General features: G+C 43.2%; 1 protein-coding gene across 2 annotated transcripts in view; it reads right to left on the bottom strand.

Annotated features, from left to right (window-relative positions):
- Positions 1-22477, bottom strand: part of GAS7 (growth arrest specific 7) — a 142701-nt gene that overhangs the window by 88262 nt on the left and 31962 nt on the right. Inside the window, exon 1 of one of the 2 annotated variants that reach the window (XM_054978842.1) lies at positions 4205-4264. The exons of the other annotated variant lie outside the window; for it this stretch is intronic. Coding sequence (XP_054834817.1) covers positions 4205-4207 — 3 coding nt within the window. The 5' untranslated portion in view covers positions 4208-4264. Of the gene's footprint in view, positions 1-4204; positions 4265-22477 lie in introns of those variants that run through there. 2 annotated transcript variants of the gene reach the window in all.

Consider the following 22477-nt stretch of genomic DNA (forward strand, 5'->3'; position numbering starts at 1 on the left):
CCACAAGTCATCATCTTCATCCCTGGATGGGAGAAGGAGCATGACGAGCCTCCTAGATGTCCAATAGATGGTGGCTGTGGGATAGGCCAGTGCACAGAAGGCTAACAGCTGAGGCGCAGTGGAAGCCAGGAAATGAAAAATGAAGTCAAGTAAAGTAGATGACGTAAAAAGAAGAATAAAACTGAAAAAAAAGATCAGAGAGAAAGATTTCTTTTTAAAAGGCTTGTCTCAAAGAGACAACCCCAAGGAGAACGAGAGAAAACTGAATGGAAAGCTGCAATCCTCCCACTTAGGCATGAACACTATCATGTGAGACTGAAAGATGGGAGGACTCTGTGCTTAAAAACCTCATTCTAGAATGTTCCAAACTGAGGCAACTCTGCAGTTGTGAAGCCCACTGGTGCAGAGACCACAAAGAAAAGATTTCTACCCACAGAGTGTAATTTTTCCACACACACCCTCCCACAGTAGTCCAAAATACTTCCTGAAATGATGTTCCTGAGGGTCCTCTCTCCCTCAAGAGATGTGGAGATATCTGGATGCTAAAGACTGCACAAACGTTTTTATGCCTCTTCAAAATGGCATCTTTTGAGGTGAAAACCCAGCCTCACAAAAAACTCAACACGGTTACCTCTTCAAACATAATGCTTTTCAAAATCTAATTCACCTGCTACATATCTTGTTCTATGAGCTATATTCACAGTAAACTGAATCTAGATATTAAGAATCTACAAAGGTGTCAACTGACTGAAAGAGAGGCCTTTGGAATTTCACAGGACGTGTTCATTATTCTGATTTCATGAGAATATGTCAATGGTTTAATACAACCTCTTTTGCACATGGTATTTACACAACAAGCAATAACTGACTCTTCCATTTCCCCAAAAGGTATTAGACACAAGGATTCTTCTTTCCAACTATTTAAAATATTTGACAGCAGATGCTCAGGAGTGTTCACTTGTCCAAATCTGTAATTAAGCCTTGAGGGATCTTAGCAGCCCATTAAGCTCCGAGGCACCTTAATCAACACCTAAGGGGCACTACAAGGCAACTGACCCATCTCTATTATTCCTGCCAAGAGCAAGCACAACTGTGCTAGAAGGTATAAGGATGCACCAATGGCAGTTCACATGCCCCATCCCAGCCCTAGAGAATGGGAAGGAGTCAAGGGGGAGAAGAATGTGCTGAGAATGGTAAATGGGTCTTTGCCACTGACGAGGCAAACACACTTGGGGACTTGAGGGACTGCTATGGGTGCATGTTCTGAGGCTTTAAAAAAGCAGGCACTGCAAGCAGTAGGGCAAAGGGGGAGTCCTACAGGCATTTTCTCATTAGTTGCACAGCAGGGTAATTCACAATGGAGCCCACTGCAACAAGTTCCCTACCTCGTGTCCCAGAATGCCACCATTCTACTGGATGAACTGAGCTAGCTTCAAGACAACTTGGAAGTAATAAAATCAAAATATGACCACAGTACAAAAAGATATAGCACAGACCAGTTGCAATCGTGAAAATAAATCACTGAGTTTTTGTCTCCGCATTCTAGCACCCCGTGCTAGCATCCATCTGTGTACATCTGTCCATGCAGAAAGTGAAAAAAAACGAGCATTCTACAAGATACTTCTCAGCGCACATCCCAACCCAGATATGTACATATGTTGTTTTACAAAAACACCATGTGGGGGCTGCTGTGTGCCAAAAAACTGAACTATACATCAACCAGCTTGAAGAAAATAATTGATGCGTCAGAGACCGTTACAGAAATTGCATGCAATTTAGAATAGAACAGAAGAAACGGACTATTTTTAAAAAATTAGGATTCTGATGTTTTGCTTAAGGAGATCCCATTGTGACAGTAGCAGAACACTTGCTTGACTTACCGAAAGTCCCGGATTCTAGTCCCAGACTTCTCAGGACAGAGGATCTCAGACACCCAGTGGGGGAAAAGACTTTGCTTTATCTAAGCCTCTGAAGAGCTACTGCCACTTAGAGCAGACAATTGACGGACCAATGATCTGAAGCAGTATAAGGCGGTTTAAACAGGTAGAACACATGCACTGTGGGAGCTGCAAAGTGTTAAGGGTGGGATTACAAGCAGCAAGAAATGTGCGGCTGCTGCCCACAACAGCAGTCCCTCATCCCTTCCTGTTCTCTGAAGGTTGAATCCAGATTAAATTTTCCACTAAAGGAACGAGAGGTGTTATTTCCACCAATTCTGCCATCCTGCTACGAGCTCCTGATCTGTCCCCATCTCATTCCTGAGGACACTCTGGCTCTAGTGTTCCCAGCCTCCTGGTGGTGGCTGGAGATCTCCTGGAATTCCAGGATCTCATTACGCAGGCTATCTATTTTCCCCGCTCAAAATTAGCCTTCCTCTTTGAGCCATGCTGTTAAAGGTCAACTCAGACCAACTCAGAATTGTGCTTTTTGGCACAGAGACGGTTAGATTATTTGAAATATAAACATTGTTATTTACACATGCAAATGTGATGCAAATGTGATGCAACTTCCAGGAGATCTGGAGATCTCCTGGAATCTCCAGAGCACATATATCAGTACTCCTTGAGAAAATGACTTCCTAGGAAGGTATATACCATGGCATTATACCCTGCTGAGGCTCCTCCTCTCCCCAAACTCAATTCTCCCTAGCTCAATCCCCCAAATCTCCACGAATTTCCCAAACCAGTGCTGGCAACCCTACCTGTCTCCCAGGAACAGCATTTCTAGCAGGTCAGTGGGCAGCAGCAGGAGTTGAGGAGGCAAGGAAAGTTTGTTATGCTAACTAAAGTGCCTTCCAGTAGCAGAAAATTTAGTTTGATTCCAACCATGACTGAATATAAATTTGCATCATATTTCCATGTGCAAATAACAATGTTTATATTTCAAATAATCTAACAGGCTCTGTGCCAAAAAGCACAATTCTGAGTTGACCTTTAACAGCATGGCTCAAAAAGGAAGGCTAATTTTGAGCGGGAAAATAGAGAGCCGACATAATGTCTTTGAATTTTATGAATACCACAGATCAACACGGCTGGGTCCTTGCTGCAACCCCTTTCTACAATCTGTAGATCTCTGCACCAGTCTAGATCATCAAAATGTGCCCCAAAAGTAAGTCTCTTTAACAGCTGCACACGAAAACTCCACAATAAATCCATATTCATTGTTATACTTTCAGTTTTGTATTAAACCACAATATCCTTTCTAGGTATGTTTCAAGCAAAACAATTGTTGTTGCTAAGGAAAAAAAAGTATTGCTAGCTAAATTAAAGTGTGAATATGCATGCATACAAGCACAGAAATTAATATTGGCCAGGCTAGGAGGACAAACTGGCTTATCCACAGTGCACGGCCACAGTATCAATTCTGCCTGCATGACAGGCTCATGCAGAAATGCAATGCAAATCCATTAAGCTGATCTACATTGGAATTCTTTGCTATTTGCATGCCCTGGGATCTTGAGTTGATTTCTCCATACAGTAATCAAGACTAGTCTTTTCCTCTCAAAATGGGAGACTGCAGGATGCTACATTTTGTCACATCTGAGTCTTGCAGTCACAATGTTGCCCACAGAAGTCCAAGGAATTGGCAAGTACTTTTACTCTTGCAGCAAGAATTTGATAAAACAATAAATAACATGGTCCTCCAGTTCTGCCAACTATTAATGCTCATCATTTTCTTGTTAGTGAGCACATTTGCCCCAACAATTGTTATATTTTTCCAAATACAAAGGCTTCTCTCTCCCACACAGTCTCAATGTTCTTTTCCATTTCCCAGTGAATTGTTTTTTGTTTTGTTTTTTTCAGATGCCAGGGCTTGCCCTCTCTGCAACGCTTGGCCGGCTGCATTATAACAATTTAACAGATGCAGCAGTAGGCACTTAATAAAGATGCTTTGAAACACGCCTTCTTTTTATAAGGGTGCTTCGTCACCGCGATTCACAAAATTAGTTATATCCTTCCCCCTTCAGCTATTCGTGTTTGTTTCAACCAAACCACGGAGAGTTATATAACGCTGTCTTAGGAGCTGATCAAGTTGTTCTGCCCTGCCCAGACTCACACAGCATCAAAGAAGGCTCAGAGAACAGAGGTGACCAAAGATATAATTATGACTAAGCTTGAAGATGAAGGGTGTAAACGGTATCTAGACACATAAAATCCAGGATTTCTCAATACATCTTGTGTTTCTCTAAATAGCGCCATCTTACCATGCGCTGCTCTTGCCAAGTCCCTTGTAGAAGTTCAGTCCCAGGCAGAAGTTGGTCAGACTCCTTCTCCCTTCCCAAAGGAAGAAAAGGAACTGCTCCCTGCCTGCTCTGCTTTTTGTGAACAGGCAGAGACTCAATGCCCAGAAACAAAAGTCAGAGGAAGAGGAACCACTCTGACGAGCCTCTGTGTGTGTGTGTGTGTGTGTGTGTGCATGAAATGGTCATTCCCTTCACTCAGTTTTGTTGTTTGGAAATCAAAAGGGTTCATTCTAGAGACTTCCCAGATGTGAAGCTTCTGGAGAGCTCTTTCCCTTTGCCAGCTCTTAAATGTCTGCGTAGGTGAGGGGGAGCACAAAGCCAGGGTCTGTGCCACCGACCAAGTGGCACGCCATGCTCAGACAGAGCAAACAACAGCTGCTTTGTCAAGATCGCCTTAGTTTGGCCCCAGCCTCTGTAACCTTCTGTGCCCCTCTTCTGGGAAACTTTTCTCTGAACTTACATCAAGTCAGTCCTTTGTACGGATTGACCAGCCTGCATTCTATACTGGAAAGTCAAAAAGCAAAATAATGTGACCAAATGGACACTCTATTTGCTCCTGCTTAAGCGGGACTGCAAACAGAGGCTAAAGTATCTGCTGTCTGGTTTCCTCCAAGAGAGACTGAGAGCAGGGCTTTCTGCTCCACTTTAAACTGGCTCTACGATGGCATCATATAACTAATTCTAATTAGCTACACACAGTCATCATAAAACCAATTCAAAGTGAGAGCTGAATGCATTGCTCTCACTCGAAATCGGCTTTAACGGCATTGCAATGACATCGCATTTATAATGTGACTAGCTGGAATCACGGTCCCAGGAACAAGAAACTGTAAAGAGGGGGAAACGATGCTAGAGCAGCAGTCAAGAGGAATGGTGCATGTTAATGAACAAGTTCTGAAATGGTAAAGTGATGCTTTGAGAGAGTCAGGGGACATTTCAGTCTTCCCCATTACCAATTTTGTCCTAAAAATATTTACTGGAGAATATTTAGAGTAGCATTTATGATGTGTGATCTAACTAGCTTTTCCACTTGCAAAAAGGTAGGAAGGATCCCCTTGCCCCAAGCAAAAAGTCTGTGCTGAGGATCATGGGACCTGTATGGACAGTCTCTTTTTCTGTGCCTTGCTTGTGAGCAAAAATTGCTTTGGTCCCTGTGCCAGGAGAGAGACAAGGTGAGGCAACCCTGTTGATCTAGATCTCCTGGCAGATTTCAATATCACTGATCAATGTATCTGCCTGGGACTGGCAGGTGGAAATGAGTATAAGGGAAACCTATCTTCCAGCGGTTTCATTGTAAGCAGCTTTGGGTCTCCGCTGAGAAGAAAAGTAGGGTATAACTAGTTAAATATATAAAAATATTCAACACACAGTTGTGGCACTAGGTGTTATGTGCAGACAGTCAAAGCACTACTGAGGCTTCCCAGGGAAGCTGTCCCTTTAAAGTTCCATCTTATCTGTCCCCTTACAGCCTAATCAAGTCTCTGCTGAACGGTTCTTGCCATTTTTCTCACAGCACTCATAAGCAAGTGTTTGGGAGGTAGACGGGGCTTCAAAACTGTTTTATAGCTAGATGAGTCACTGATTTCCGCGCCCTCCATTGCTGTTATTTTTTAATCACTTTAGTAGGGCTATAATAAAATGAAACAATATAACAAAAGAAGCTGAGGACAGGAATTGCTAGATCTTTAAGTGGCCTATAGCAAGAGCTGCGTAGACCCTCCCCCTCAAACCTGCTTACACTTTGAATGTCAAAAACAGGACTTTTAGTGATGCAATATGCAAAGTGACCACACTATGCAGAATCACATTGCAAGTAGCACAAGCTGGCTATTGATTAGCCTCAAGCTCGTTATTGATTAGCCCAGTCAATTTATCACTGGTGACAGATAGTAATGAGTGAGTCACACCCACTCTGATGGTATCTTCTATCATTTGCATTCTGCATGGTAACGAGGCAAACCTACATCTCTCTTGTATTGCTTGACCTTTGGGGTTCTTTTTAATCTACCTATCTAGTACATTTTTATCCCACCGCCCTTCCTCCAAGGAATTCAGGGCAATTTAGAGGGGCTGTCCCCTCCTCCACTGTAGCCTCACAGAAACAAGCTTGTGAGGCAGATGAGGCGAGGCTGATAGACGGTGTATCAAAGTCACCCGACAACCTTCATGACATAAGTAAGGATTTGAACCTGGATTCCAAGATCCTAATCCAACACGTTAACGGCCACACCACATATATTTTTGTCACAGTTTCTTCTCTCTGTGCTCACAGGATATACTCCAACCTACTTCATACTTCTAGTAATATGGCTGTGGCCCATGAAAGCTTGCATGTACATTGGTTGTTTTTGCTGCAACAGACTAATTAGCTCTTTATATACCTCTTTTGTAACAGCAATAAACACTGTCTCCTAGTTTGTTTATGGGAAGCTTAAAGCTTAGACATCTACATGGCTATAGACTACGCTCCATGCAGCCCAGGATCAGTATATTTATCGGATAAAATGTTTGATTTGAACAGGACAGACCCAGGTTCAAATCTCAATTCAAAGATCACTGAGCAATTCTTGAGAGACAGACTAAATGTGATGGTGAACACATGACCGAAACAAGTTTGCCATTGCTGTTTTAAAGCATTTTCCAAAATGCTACAAGGGCCCAATTCTGATTGGATCCATGGCATGGAGCCCTTTCCCCACCACCACACACCTTTTAAAGTGCTGAAAAAGCCACGTGTAGGAGTGTGCAGACACACACACACACCACGCAGCTGTTTCAGCACTTGAAAAGGTACAGGGGGGAAGCTCTATACCGTGGGCCTCACAGTATTTTAAAATCACCTTAAATTGGTGGTGGTGAACCTGTGGTGACCATGAGATTGCTGTCATATTTAGTTTGGCTCTGAGCCAGTCACTAACTCTCAGCGTAAATCCTTTGACAGGGCTGCGGAAAAGATAATCTCCATGTATATCAACTTCCCTCCGACAGCTTTGAAGAAGGATGGGATATAAACTCAATAATTAAGAGTGCAGATAAGAAAGAAGCTTTAAAATACCAGTTTTATTGTCTCTCCCACCAAAGAAGTTCCTGGTTCTCATGTTTGGGGAAACAATAATTGTAAACATACAGATAAGTCTACGAAATCAGAAAGGTTGAGATTGGGCTTCCCAAAACAGTATCTGTCCTTGCACAACTCTCAATTCCTGTCTCACTTCTTCCACACCTACTGGGTCCGTGTGTCAAGCATTCCTACCCACGCCAACTGCAATCTCTGACATACCTTACGGGGGGGGGGGGGGAATGAGCCACACATTCTACAGGGTGAAAATGAAGCAAGGAAAGGACATTATTTACTTTCCTAGCATAGTATCCCTAGATTCCAGGCATTAGAAAAGCCAAGTGTTTCCTTAGCCAGTATCATTAACTGCAACCAAAAACTCATGACAGTGAGCTTAAATACATCTTTCCACATAGCTTAGTTAAGCCAAGTAACTACAGTGAACGCTGTCTGACCATGAACCCATGAAGAATAGCAGCTTTACACATGCTGAATCCTCAGATTAATGCTGCTCACACGGAAACAGCTTCACATGACTTCCTGATCCATCCTGAAGAGGGCAGCCATCCAGGGTGAAAGTTCAGCCTTACTCAGAGAAAAACCACTTCTCATTTACCAACTGCGGGAAACCACCCACGCACCCACAAAAAGAGAGATCCTACAAAGGAAACATCTGTGCCCTCCGGGCAATTATTCGTGCATTCCTCTTCATTATTCGTTGGCAAATCCCGATCCTCCCAATCTGTTGGAATTCAGATCTAGATTTTATAAACAGACATGCAGAACTGTATAGGAATGACAGCCCTCCTGTCATACGGTCCCCCCTCAGGAATCACTGTAAACAACCACAGCAGTAAGTATTAGGATTGTTGTTTTAGGAACATATCAAAGGTTTTTCAGGCTTGATATAGAATGTGAATGCAACCAATGGGCACTTGCAACATGCATATCATACAGGACTCTCAGAGAGCAGGGCAGTGGCAAACAGAGTTGCTGTTGCTGCTGCTGTTTGAAATCGCCTCCTCAGCCATTACATTCATCACCAAGTCACAAGAAAGTATATTACTGCCATTTATATACAAGATTCTAACTACTAGCCTCCACCAAGGCACAGATTGCAGATGGCATTCACACCTATGCCTGCCAATAAAAAGCTAATACAAAGCTCCTCTGCTACTTGTTTCACTGAATATTCTAAAGAGAAGGTGGTGCCACTGAGCTCAGTGCCATTGATGGAATTGCTGGGTACTTTAAAATATTTCCATCGCTGTTTGCAGAGTGGGGCGGGGGGGAGGCAGGACCCAACCACAAACACAAAGAGAACAGAGTAAGAAAATCCTTACACTGCATGCCATGCCTCAAAAGAGGAAGGCGGGTCACCAAACATTACTGAAAATTTGTCAACGTTAACAAATTTCCATTTTGCTTTTAAAGGAGCAACGCTAAATTTTTTAAAAAATGGGATGGAAAGGGTACCACAGATCTGAGTGGGGTGAACACTTGAGGTTTTCCACTGACCCACCCACCACCACCCCATACAGAAACACACACAGGTTATGCCCAGGCCAAAATGCCTGCTGCCTGTTTCAGATTCCTCACTCATTGTTACGTATATAGTGACCCTGTGGTGCACAAGATCCTCATATACAGCTTTATCTATCCCCAAATTCAGCACAATAGTAGAACAACATGAAAGAAAGGGGAAACCCCTGAAAATAACATGTACGGTGGCTTTCTCGTTAGAGGATAAGACTGGTCACCACTGCAGGAGGGCCATTGCTCTGTATGAACCACGATCAAGACAGATGAGAGAGAAGGACGCATCATCAAGGGAGAGTGGAGGAAGAAAGGCTCTTTCATGGCTATAAGATGGGTGTGGGGTCATGTGCAATGAAATTTACTTGCCAAAATACTGACTGCAGGTTGGAGGTGTGTTTTCATTAACGTGCTGTTTTCCAGAAAATCCTAGCATGATGAATTCGTTAGCACTATGCAATACAGATAAGACGGGTTATTCTGTTAGGAATGCCGAACGTGGAAAACTGTGCTTCCGTACAGATGGCTGGATGAGATGACATAGATCTTTTACTGTAAACAGGACCATATCAGTTAGGTAAGGGAAAATTATCTACACGGCAACCTATTTCGAGACATCCACCTGTTTCTTATTGAGATGAAGATCTGGATTTCACAGAGGATTTCTACAGAAGGATGGAAAGATGATTTCTGCTGATCCTTTCCCTTCCACTGAGTTGTCCAGATCCCACCATCACAGTGTTCCTGGAAGTCCCGTAGACTCTCAGAAGCACAATGGGAGGTATTTGGGGATACAGTAGAGCAGGAAGCCAAGAAAGACACAATCTGCTGATGCAAGTCCTTCTATTAGTAGAAATTTTTAGCAGAATCCATGCTAATGCAACATGAACAACCATTCATGGACAGTTTGTCACATAGGACATTCTGCTTAGTAGACTGCAAGAGAGGGCTCTGGGGAAATCACAAGACCCCAAATAACATTTGGGAATCTCAAATACAAAGTGAGGAGTCAGGTAGAATTGTGACAGGGTCCAGACCTTTCCCCACCACTCTCAGTTTTCATGTTGCTTGCTAAAATTTTGGTTCTTTCTAGCATCTTTATAGAACATTTGGTTTCCATGGCACCAGATATACCGTGTGAGATTTGGCTTATATTTAGAAACTGGAACAAGGATCATGTGAGCACCCAAATAGATATGCTGCTGTTGTTATAGCAACCAACTTCTATCTACGATTACTCAAATCAAGATTGTTTTCAGTTAGAGAAGAGAATTCACTGTTGAACAAAGACCGCCTTAAAAGTCTCATGGTTTCAGGGACTGGACAACCCAGGACTGTTGTTACTTATTTTTTAATATCAAAGACTAGAGGCAGGCTGAAGCACAGCAGCGTTGCTACACTCTTCATGACTGGGCGCTATTCAGTCACTGTACGGTCGGAGCGAATTCAGGAGGCACAGACATGATTGGCGCAGCTTGGCCTGTGATGACCCTTTCAAGAATCACTTGCTCAAATCAATGAGCATGTACCAAGCCCAGCCTGTATGCACCACCATTTCTTTGACAACCACACTCTATGGCATCGCTGATTCGTCCGAGCTCTCTAAAGGGCTTTGTTGCCCTCTTAACGATGGAGAATAGGCCTGTTGTTTTTGAGCAGCCCTGAAGCTGTCAGAGTCACAATGCAGGGACTAGGCCAGCTGCAAAGTGAAAACTCTAGGGAGGACTTGCACCACACTGTCAGGGAGTCCACTACACAAAGCATCATGAGGATGAATCCCAGTCTCAAGAACAAGGAATGTGCAGCTTCACAGGAGTCTGTAGAAATGAATGTGATCTTCCATGCAGCTCTCTCCTGCCCTGACTGGGTGGGACATAATGCTACCCCATACCCCAACAAGGCACCTGAGCAAATGGTAGAATTCCCAGTATGAGACTGTCCTATATGCGAGACGGGAAGAGCCTTACAATCAGGGAGCCTTACAATCATTCTTTCTCTGGCTTGGAGAGGCTCTTCCTCAGTACCTTCACTTTATTGCTTCTCTTCTTTCCCATACAAGTGTCTCTTGGTAAGTATGCTAGCTCAGAGTTAATACTTCTGAGCCCTGGGCCTGCGTCCTCCACTGCCTGGAGCCACTGGGAAAGATCAGAGGAAGGACTCAAATGGTTAGGGAAGCTAGGTCCCTTAAGTCCCCCAGCGAGAGACTGGGATGCTGGCACTTACCCTGCGCTGACTTCTGAGTTCTCCTTCGTGCACACACTCTCCTGGACATGTGTGATGATGTTACTTCCGAGAAGTGACATCATCACGTGGGTCAAAGGGTGGCCTGAGAGTGCGAGCACACTCCCCAAACTGCTGAATCGCCCCTCCCCCCGCGGGCCTGAATCGGCCCCAAATGGGCCCATTGCGGGGCGTTGGGGCACACCGCGGCAGAGCGCAGAGGTGCACCGCACTGCCCAGGGTGTGCCTGTGCCACCAGGGGGTGCCCTGGGCGGCACCCTCCCATTGGCCGGGTAAGTGGGGGGAAGGGGGAGCATGGGATCCCCCGCCCCCCTACAAATGGTGTTCTTCCATCTATCTTTTCTTTTGGCTGGTGAGAGAAGCTCCCACAAGGTAAGTCCTGGCGCCATATTCAGGTTGCCTATTTAGGCCCTATCAGTTGCTCCATGGGGAAGCAAGCTCATGCTTCCTGCAGCTAAGCTCTCCAGCCCTCTTCTAAGTGCTTCTGCTGCAGATTTACAGTCTACAAACCAAAGGGGCAGCTCCCAATCCACCAGTAGCAACACAGAGTCACTTACAGCCTGGCCATACTGACTTCTATTTAGGATAAGTGGCACAAGAAGCAGATGTCTGGCTTCAAGGGCCCCTCCTATCTTACATCCAGTCAGGGTTGAGCATGTTTCTTATTTAGTTATACTCCACTTTTCTCCCCCAACGGGAATCCAAAGCTGCTTACAACTTCATTCTTCCCTCCTCTATTTTGCCTTCGCAACAACCATCGCATGAGGCATTAAGCTAAGATACAGAGACTGGTGCAAGGTCACCCACAAGCTACTATGGCACATTAGGATTTCATACACATGTCTCCCAGATGCTATTCCGACACTCTTAACAAATTTCACCACACTGGCTCTCAAGCAAAGAGAACTTTTCTTTCCCTCCCAGAAAGATGGATTACCACCCTTGTCCTTTCCTTATTTGGGTTCTTGGCTAAGGATATAGAATTTGTTTTTAAATATCTTTATTCCTCCATACCATAGCCTGTTCAGATGTCAAAAATCACATATACTGCCACACACATACATAGAAGGAAGCAGGATTGTACCTGCTGGCCCCACCCTTGGACATCTGTACAAACAACTGGAAATCTCCATAGGTTGAATAATCAAATGTGTATATATCTGTTTACATTCCTAATCAGCCAGTGTACAAAACCAGTATGGACATTCCAGCTGTATGTGCAGATATCCAGAGGTGGGGTAGCAGGTGCATACAGTGTACACATTTTTGAATGTCTAAACAGGGCTCTTAGTTTTCTTTACCCAGATGTTGACTTAAGAATTCTTAACTTGCTTTAAAAATAGTTCTGCAAGCTAAATGGCTGTAAGAGCACTTTAACAATCCTCAAGGGCCAATTCCATAGCAAGGAGCAGCAAGGATTTTTGGAAAAAGCAGGTAAAATGTAGCCATCTCAGAAGCGGCACACCCTCCCTTACTGGTGTTAGTTGCACCTTTTAAAACATTTTGAACTTTAAAAAAATGTTATTGGACTTATTGTGCTAGTTTTTGAATGGTTTCTCCTGTCCATCTGCCTCACATCTCTTTTGGTGCCTGGTGGGAAAGACTCCATGATTCTGGCATTCTAGACACAACTGTAATAAGTCATTAGGGCAATGTCATCTTTCACAAGACTTTACTGTCCTCTCTAGGATGCCAGAACCTTAAGTATTCGCTAGCCGGGTGAAGAGGAGGACCAAGACAGCAATGGAATGGAAGAAGAGTTGAGGAATAAGCATTCTCAGATTTTGGCAAGAAATCTCTTGTAAAAATTATGTGTGATAAACTTTCGAGTGACAATAATGATTACTACAGAATCAATAGACTGTGATTTTTTTGTCAGAGAACTATCAATAAGAACTAAGGATGGGTTTAGAGCTACTGTTATCCTGTAGTCCCCTCAAAATGACCAAGGTAGCTTCAATACACAATCAGGAAGGCATTTTCTCACAATGTGTCTTTAACTGTGCTGCTCTATGCAGAGTGACTAAGCACAATAGTTTCAAGTAATTGTGGTGATGATGGAAAGTGCTGCCACGTGTCAGGCAACTGATGGCAACCACATAGGGTTTTCAAGGCAAGAAACATTCAGAGATGGTTTGCTTTTGCCTGCTCTGCACAGCAACCCTGGTCTTTCTGGGCGGTCTCCCACCACCCATTACTAACTAGGGCCGACCTTGATTAGCTTCCTAGAACTGATAAGATCAGGCTAGCCTGGGCCATTGAGATCAGGGCTCAAAGAAACTGTAAGAAACTTTATATGGCTCAATGTAGTTCAAATTCAGTTTCTCATTATTTCTTACTCGTTTGCATACTTTTCAACCCAACAACGTAATTATAGATTAACTCCCCACAATACAACAGTAATTAACCCATAAAAAAGGGAATCAGACCCCAGGCCCCTACACACTACACCACAAAATGAAGTCATCAGGAACAGAGACCTCCAGCCCTGCGGCACCCATTCCAGCATGAATCAGACCCTGCCTGCCACCCCACTACTTCCTGAACACACAGAGACAGCATGGCTAAGTCTGATTTATGGTGGGAGAGGCAACGGCTTCACAGAATATTTAGACACTCAAAAAGTTACAGTATTTACCCTAAAAGGAAGACTAGGTCCCCCCCCCTGGTATATGCAATTAAGAAAAAGTGGGAGTCATCTTACATTCACATACAAGTTACAAGTAGGTACACTAAATAACATTTGGAGGATATAACAGCACTCTCTCTCTCTCTAGTGTTAGAGCCCATGCAGTTCCTTGGTTTACTGAGGGGCTGCAGGAAATGAAAAGACAAGGAGGCAGCTAGAGCAGCAGTAGAGGAAGACTCAGAAAGAATCAGAGCCAAGCTACAAGTGACGCCTGACACAGGTTGGACACTTGTCAGCTTCCCTCAAGTTTTGATGGGAAATGTAGGCATCCTGGTCTTGCAGCTGTAATGGAGAGCCAAGCTGTAAAACCAGGACACCTACATTTCCCATCAAAACTTGAGGGAAGCTGACAAGTGTCCAACCTGTGTCAGGCGTCACTTGTAGCTTGGCTCTCAGGGCCAAGCTACAAGTAACAAATGACACTTGAACGGCAAGTGGATTGAGTGGAGGGCAAGTGAACAGGGAGAAATACACTTGCCGTTCAAGTGTCATTTGTCACTTGTAGCTTGGCCCTCAGATAAGTCATGAGGAAGAGCTCATTTTAAATCATGCTCCACGGAAGTGATAGTGGTGAAGAAGCAGTACTTTTGTGCTACCCTCGTGTAGGCCAGCAGAGCTGTTCTGGGTGATCAGAGGTCTGTTGGGATCTGGTCTGCAGGAGGAACTAGACTACTTGAGGGCCCGCTGTGACCATTTTGCTCAGCTCTTCGCAGATAAAATCTCTCGCATAGTTTTGACTTGGACTCTACATTAGTAGTGACAGGGTGATGGTGCCAGTGTGTGAACTTGTCCAGTTGCTTGAGTTACTTGTCAGTTTATTCAGTCAGAGGATGGGGACAGAATCCTTCGAGGGCTGAGGCCTACCACCTGCTTGTATGACCCTTGGCCTTCCTGGCTAAATAAATCTGTGTGTGTGTGGGGTGGGGGGGTGAGGCTGGTCGACTGGGTCTGAGAGGTAATTAATGACTCCTTGAAGAAAGGGGTGGTCACCCCAGCCTTGAAACAGGCTGCGGTATGCCCACTTTTAAAGAGGTCTTCCCTGAACCCTTTGAGCCTGGTCTGTATGCAATTATTTAAACCAATCCAAAGTACATCGCCTGATTGTTGTTTCTGTCTCCAAACATTTCAACAAGATAGTGTTGTCTATCATGGTGGCACATAAATCCACTGTAGCAACAAAGACTTGGTCTACATTCAGATGGAGATTATCAACTAAAGCCATTAGTAGGGATGTGCACTGAGAAAAAATTGATTAAAATTTCAAATCCAGACCTTCATGGGAGTAGTAGAACATTACCAGTTCAGATTGAAATCCGTGTGCGTTTTTGCAGATTCTGGAGGTCAAGCCAATTATTTTAAGTGGGGAATGTATATGAGGGGCTGAGGCTGTTTATAATGATAATGGCACCAATTTGCACAGAACATGTTCCTCCCTTTAACCTAAAGGGAGACGCCAGGGCTTTTTTTCAGCAGGAACGCGGTGGAATGGAGTTCCGGAACCTCTTGAAAATGGTCACATGGCTGGTGGGCCCGCCCCCTGATCTCCAGACAGAGAGGAGATTAGATTGCCCTCCGCACCGCTCGGCGGCCCCCCCCGATCTCCCTGTCTGGAGATCAGGGGGCGGGGCCACCAGCCATGTGACCATTTTCTCCGAGGGCAACCCACTGAGTTCCACCACCTCTTTTCCCAGAAAAAAAGCCCTGGACAATGCTCTATTGGTGGAGGGACTGCAGATAAGGAAGGGTATAAGTATTTATTTACCTTGTTGTCTAAAAACAGTTAAGCATCTAAGAAGCAAGACAAGGGAGACTGTACCTAACGTATAGTCTCTTAGGAGAACATTCAGTCTGGTTAAAAATCTCAACAGGATTCAAGGCTTAGATTATTTTAATGTGCACCTTTTGGAAATATGCAAGGTTTCAGCAACTTATGGGTTGCAAAATCTCCAAACAACAAATCACCTGTGTGTCTTATTTACATTTCTAGCTATTTATCTATACATTTTAACATGATTTAAGCATCTGTAATAACATGAATTATTACTACTACAGGATTACATACTCAGAGATTGCACATCTTTCTTAACAGTAGATGTAATAAAAAACAGTTTCTTTGACTACTGCCTAATTTGGGGAAATGGGAAGGCAAAACAGAATATAAATTATGTTGCAACTTAGGTTACTAAATAGGGAAGTTAATACAAAAGTACATAGATCAAAACCCAAGATTTTATATATACTCCTGTTTTACATATTGGAATGGGCGACATGAAATTATAATCTCTATTTTTGTGTATCTAACTGGGTACTGCCAGAGATTGCTGTCCTCCATACTTGACAAAGCTACAATTTGGGGAAAATGTTGAATGGGTTTCTAAATGATATTTTAATTGGAAGAACTGCTGAAAAGTCTGTTGTGATTTAAACTGTGGCTGTTGACCACTGAAACTGGGTGAGGGTGTTCTTTACCCACTCCCTCCCACTAGTGTAGCATTATCCCTGCGCACACACCACCCATTTCAGTTCTCTTCTCCCCTCCCCATATTGACACTATCAAAAAGAGAGGCCACACCCCTCTCACACTCCATTTAGATTCATCGGTCTTGGCGGGTCTAATGAAAGAGTCATACCAAGATGCCTCGAGCAGGAATTAACAGAACAGCAGATTGTCCTGGAGGTCCCTGTCAATTGACAGAGGCCCCATGAGGTACACCCATATCACCTCATGAGAAGAGTACCTGGAATAAGCAGCACAATTCTCTAGCATTCAGTTTCCTCCACTGCTACCAGCCTCATTAGGAAATGGGGAATTTACCCAGTGTATCCAGTCAGGGATGGGCCCTATACCAGACTGCAGCTCATCTGTATGATCAGTGTATCCCAAGGGATCATGGTTGGTAAAAGCTCAGCTTTGCTTGGATTTCCGTCCAGGGCTGTCCTGTAGCTTTCCCCATGAGGTGCTTGAACTGTCTTGGCATAGCCTTGGCATATAGGACTAGTTTCAACAACACAGATGTTCAGGGATTCCTGTGTTGTGTATGTCAGCTGCTGTGCCCAATTGGGTGTGTGGTTAGAAGTCTGCTCCTGAGTGTCTGAGGTATAGTCCTACCCTTTTTCTTCTGGTTTGCTTCTGATTCATGCCAACACATGCTGGTTTTGCTGTTTCTACATATGGCTGAGCTGGGGCGTTGTCTGTGTGGCACTTCATGAGTGGTAGGGTACCCACAATGGGATTACTGTGAGCTCTGGTGCAATAGCTATGCTCCCTAAACCTTGGAGTTACTTTTGTACAGATTTCCCTTCTCTTTAGTGAACAAAAAAGATACTGGCTTGGAGTACTGACATTCAGGGTTTAGCTATGGGCAATTAGCCCTGTAAGGTAGTGGACACTGCAGCCTAAATTCCTTACTTCAGTAAAGCAAGCCATTACAGATATCACTTCTCTACAGAACCATTATTTATTTGCTTTCTAACTCAGTAGCACAGTATACACAGTGCACATCATACAGTGAGAGCTACTGTAGTGTAGTGGTCAGCATGTTGGATCCAGGTTCAAATCCTCACTTTGCCACGGAAGCTTGCTTGGCAACCATGGGCCAGTCACACACACTCAGCCTAACCTACCACACAGGACTGTTGTGAGGATAAAATGGAGAAGGGAATAAGCTACAGTAGGTTCCTATTAGAGAGAAAAGTGAGGTATAAATGAATAAAATAAATGTACAAAATAGGATTGCTGTGTGGAGTCATGTGACTCACAGGCAATCGCATCCTTTTATATTGCTTCCCCTGTCCCCTCTCCATCCTGTGTGCCTCTTGCTTCTCCTGACCCCTCTCCAGCTGGCACTTTTCCTCCCCTTTTCACCTGCTACTGCTTCTCTCACTTCCCCTGCCCTGTACAGCCACCACCTCCTCCTGGGCTCACCCAGCAATTGCACCTCTCTCACCTCCTCAGCTGCACTTCTCTTAACTCCTCCATTCCTTCCCTGCTGATTCTCCGGATACCGTTGTGCCTGTCTGCCCACTCCTATGCAGCTTCACTGGAAGTGCCACACCCAATAGCTTCTGTCCCCCCCACCCTCCACAGCACCCTTTCTCCCATCACCTCTACTATTTTCCTCTTGGCACACCTAACAGCAGTACCTAACAGCTGCTCTAGCTGGTTTTGACTCTTTACAGGATTACTATGTAAACATCAAAATGTTGGCCAAGACCTCATGACAATGTCACAAGCTCTCAGTTCTTCCCTAAGTAGGTTAAATTTTTCAAGTTTTGAAACCCGGTGATTCTCGAAAGCTTATGCTACAGTAAAAGTTGGTTAGTCTTAAAGGTGCTACTGGACTCTTTTCGAACAATTTTTGTGTGTGTGTTTTGGATTTTTAAGCAAACCTGGGGGCTGAACCCAAGTTTGACCAAACATTCCCCCAGTCTGTACCTAGCCCCAGCATGTGAGTTTTTCAATCTGCAGCCTGAGGTCCATGTTCAGCATTAGATACATGATTGATGTCACCTTGGGTGCAAACTGCCAAAAAGCAAGGGATAAATGTCTTAAATATTTGCCTGGAAATTAAACTGGTTCCAATTCAAGACCTCAAGTACATGCCTAACTTGAAGTGGTAGGGAGGGGGAGGAACATTCACATACTTAAAGATTAGGATAAACTAAACACTTTGCAGGATCAAGAGTATTCCTGGCAACTGGATATACAGTGCATTTATTGATAGCAAATGTATTATACTTTTCTTTCCTACAGTAAGAAAACAACGCCAAAGTAAAAAACTGGTTGGGAGCCTTCAAAGAAAAGGGAACTAATCCTCTGCAGAATTAGAGAAGCTGTTAAAATGTATTAATATTTTTGTGCAAAGAAAGCAACTAAATTCACAAACATGACATTAAACTTTGCAGGCATGGAACTGCACTACGGACAAGAAGCAAGCCACAAAAGGAAACCGAAGAGGTCAGAAATATGGGCAGGAAATAACAAAATGAGATTCAGCATGGAAAAATGCAGCTAGGGGGAAAAATCAGCCAAACAGAACTATTCAGTGGGAGGGAGGTCTTCAGGAAAAAAAGAACAATTATTGCATTTACAATCCAACCCACCCCACAGCTGGGGAGCATGTGTCCCTGCAAATAGAAATCAAGAGAAAGGGAGAGAAAGTGAAAATCATACATCAATACATAAGAAAAGCACCCTATAGAATGAATCCTATTTTAGCTTCAATACCTTCACTGTGGGCTATATAGTGAATTTTCATCACCAGATCCGAGAAGAGAACCCAGTATCAGCTGGGAAACAATCTAGCATGGTTTTGTGCATGAGCAGAGAGGTATCTTGACACAGTAGGATTGACATTCAGGTTCAAAGGTTCAACAGCCTGCTAAGCATGAGCATATTTTTTAAAAAACCACTGAATATGTCAAGTGAGCCCCTTGGACATTTTTGCAAGCATTCCCTATGAATGGACAGTTGGCTTTGCTGCTTTCGTTTCTTTTTAGAACTGTTCCATGCTGCTCAATTTCATGTCCTTCAGTATTTCATGGTTGAAACAGGGAGACTTTTGCACATGAGTGGGTAAAGCTAGAGGCAGAGTCCAACAGCCCAGAGGCATAAACTGGCATAAAACGGTGCAGGCCAAAATAATCCATATTCAAATATACCAGAGCAGAAAGCAATAATTAATGCCAAAGCTAAAAGGCAAGCCACAGATTACCAGGCAAGTCTGCTATACTGCACAACCATAAAATGTTAGCATATGACCATGTGGGCCAAACAAAGTGTGCAACAGATTCACAGGTCTGGAAACCTAGATCTCTGGCAAATGTTTACAAAGTAAACAGGGAAGGGGTGATGTTGATAGAAGAAACAGCAGGTGAAGGAAGGATACCTAATACCCCTGAGCTGCTGCTTCTTGCCTTCCTCCCATTCACTTCTTTCCCAGTCTTTTTTTAAAAAATCATTCAGAGCATTTTTTTAATTCCACCCTTCTATCAAAGACCTTGGGATGATGTATATGGCTCTTATTGACACCTCCACTGTATGTTCACAACAAACTTGTGGGTTGGTTAGGCTGAGAGTGTGATTGGTTCAAGGTCACCCAGCTAATTTTCATAGCAGAGTGGGGATTTGAACTTGGGTCTCCCAGGTTCTAACTCTTAATTATTAGGCAACACTGGCTTTGCCAGGCATAGCAAACATCTGCAGAAAGAAATTGGCTGGAAGAAAGCAGAGCAGGCAAGAAGCAGAAGGCAATGGAAGCATTAAGATCTCAACCCACTAACTTTTTAACCCATCCTTTCATTACTTTTTAGGTGACTGGCAGGGATCCCAGGCCAAGCCTCTGCCAAACATCTTGTTTGGCACAGAATCCACTGGGTACTAAAGAGCTGGCACTGACTACATCAGTTCTTAAGTGCCATTACTGGCTACAAAAAATATTAGCTGAAAGGTTTGCAGGAAGGCAAATTCAGTACTATATTTCGAAGATAACACACAAATTTTAGAAGTGATAACTGTTTAACCAAAGTAATTTCGATAGACTTATGTTGTTTTATGTGTTTGCACTTGTTGCTTTGTTGGCTACTTTGCATCTAAGGTGGGATATAAATATTTTAAATAAAAAAAGAAAAACATCCTATCATCATTCAAGTTGACTAATCCTGGAATATTTGGTCTCCAATGAAAAACTCTACCACTAGACCCTCAGAGGCCACTGCCAGTCTATTTATTTATTTTTGGGGATATTTCTATGCCACCTGTTCCGAGTCCTGCTCAAGGCAGCTTACAGTTAAAAGACTAAATGGAGAAAATGAAATATACCTTCCCCAAAAGTTGATTCAGAGGATTATAGTAGATTTTTTTCAGAGAAGCAGAGTAGGAAAACACAAGTTTTCAAACTCCCCATTTCTATGCTACCTCATTGTAAGATGTAGCAACAACTCATACTAAAATAGCCCCCTACAGAAAACAGTTGTGTCCTTATTTGAAAGCATATAGGAATAAAAATTAAGACTGAATAAAAAGAAATCAAGAACTAAGGGCCTCCCCTTTCTCCCTTAGGAAACAATTCAGATAGAGGATATTTGGACTGAAGAGTCTTCCATACAGATTGTCCTCCATGTCATGCATAAAACGTAAAGTGCTTTTCTACAAACTAAATTCCTAGCAACACTGAAGCTGATGTTACTACATGATATTCTCTCCTACTTTTAAAACGCAGGTTTAACTGTATGCCAATTGCCAGGCACCTTTCTTCTGAAGAATGTCACTTTAACACAAAACAATGTTTCTTGTTAAATACTTAGATTTTATTTATTAGACTTTTATATCGCCTCTCCCTTGAATGAGGCCCAAAGTGGTTTACATCATTAAAATAACAATAAATATTTATTATATATTAAAGCTAACAACATATTGTTACAGTTGAGGAGGTCCCACAAGATTTTAGATACTCTATCCAAAGGGCTCATAGTATACAAAGCAAAGCTGCAAAATAAAATGAAATTTCCTCATGATGAAATAAACCCCAGGCTTAGCCAAATGACCAAAACATCTTAATTATTTATTTTTTACTGTGCTTTTGCTGCAGGAACAGTGAATCTCACAGCATAATGGGGATTTGAAACCAAGTCATAATCGGATAGTCTAAAAACTACATGATATTGGCTATGTGTACACTGAGAGATGGTTCCATAACTGAGGGAAGGCAGGGCACTAAGAACTGCCTTTTTTTGAGTACTTACTGTCTGAACTTGTCACATAGATAGTATTATCAAAAGAATGCAGTACATCTCAGAAATCATAACAGAGACTCACGGAAGGAAGTGGTCAATGAACCATGCTAAGAAAACTGACAGTTAATATTGATATTCATTGACTGCTGTAATATATATGATCCCAGCTTTCCACAGACATGAGAGTAAGAAAATCAAGAGAGACCACTTTTCATAATGTTTTTTTGTAAGGCCAACAGCTTTTACCAGCCTTCAGTCTCCCTTACTTAGGAAAACACGTGCACATAGGGATTGTCATATGCCTGCTGGCACTCACAGGAAAATTAACAGCAATGAGTTTGGTAAATGGATTATCTCCCATTGTCAGGTTCAGATTGTCACTGAGTGCCCATATATCTAAGGCAGAAAAGGAGAAATACAGAATACAGAAGAGGACTTACATCTTTGATAAAGGTATCATATTCTGAAATCAAGTATTGTTAAATACTGCCTTAGAAGAGTAACATTTCTGTAAATCTGTTCTTGTATATGCTACAATAAAGTTGGTTAGTCTTAAAGGTGCTACTGGACTCTTTTTGACTTTGCTACTACAGACTAACATGGCTAACTCCTCTGGATTTCTGTAAATATGCATCAGAGATCCCCCTACCTTGTGCTCACAAGTCCCGTGGCACCCACCCACGTATTTCCTGGCACCCCCTTGTTTCTCCCCTGAAAGGATCTCTACTCTAAATCAATCATTCGATCCTGGCCTTCTTCTACTTCGCTGGGGTAGGAGGTGCTTCAGAAAAGCCCTGGAGACATCCTCCTTGTCTCTACAGGGGGTACCTATTTAGAAATCACCAAACATTTGTAGAACTTCCTAAGTTTTGTTACTGATCCAGTATCCTCCCATAGCAGCCATTTTATCATGGCACTCAATACTTTTTCTCAAGATTTCTGAATTACCCACAGGTTTAACAAGGTTGGCCCCTGA

Source organism: Eublepharis macularius, chromosome 4, assembly GCF_028583425.1.
Source record: "Eublepharis macularius isolate TG4126 chromosome 4, MPM_Emac_v1.0, whole genome shotgun sequence".
Classification (NCBI taxonomy): domain Eukaryota; kingdom Metazoa; phylum Chordata; class Lepidosauria; order Squamata; family Eublepharidae; genus Eublepharis; species Eublepharis macularius.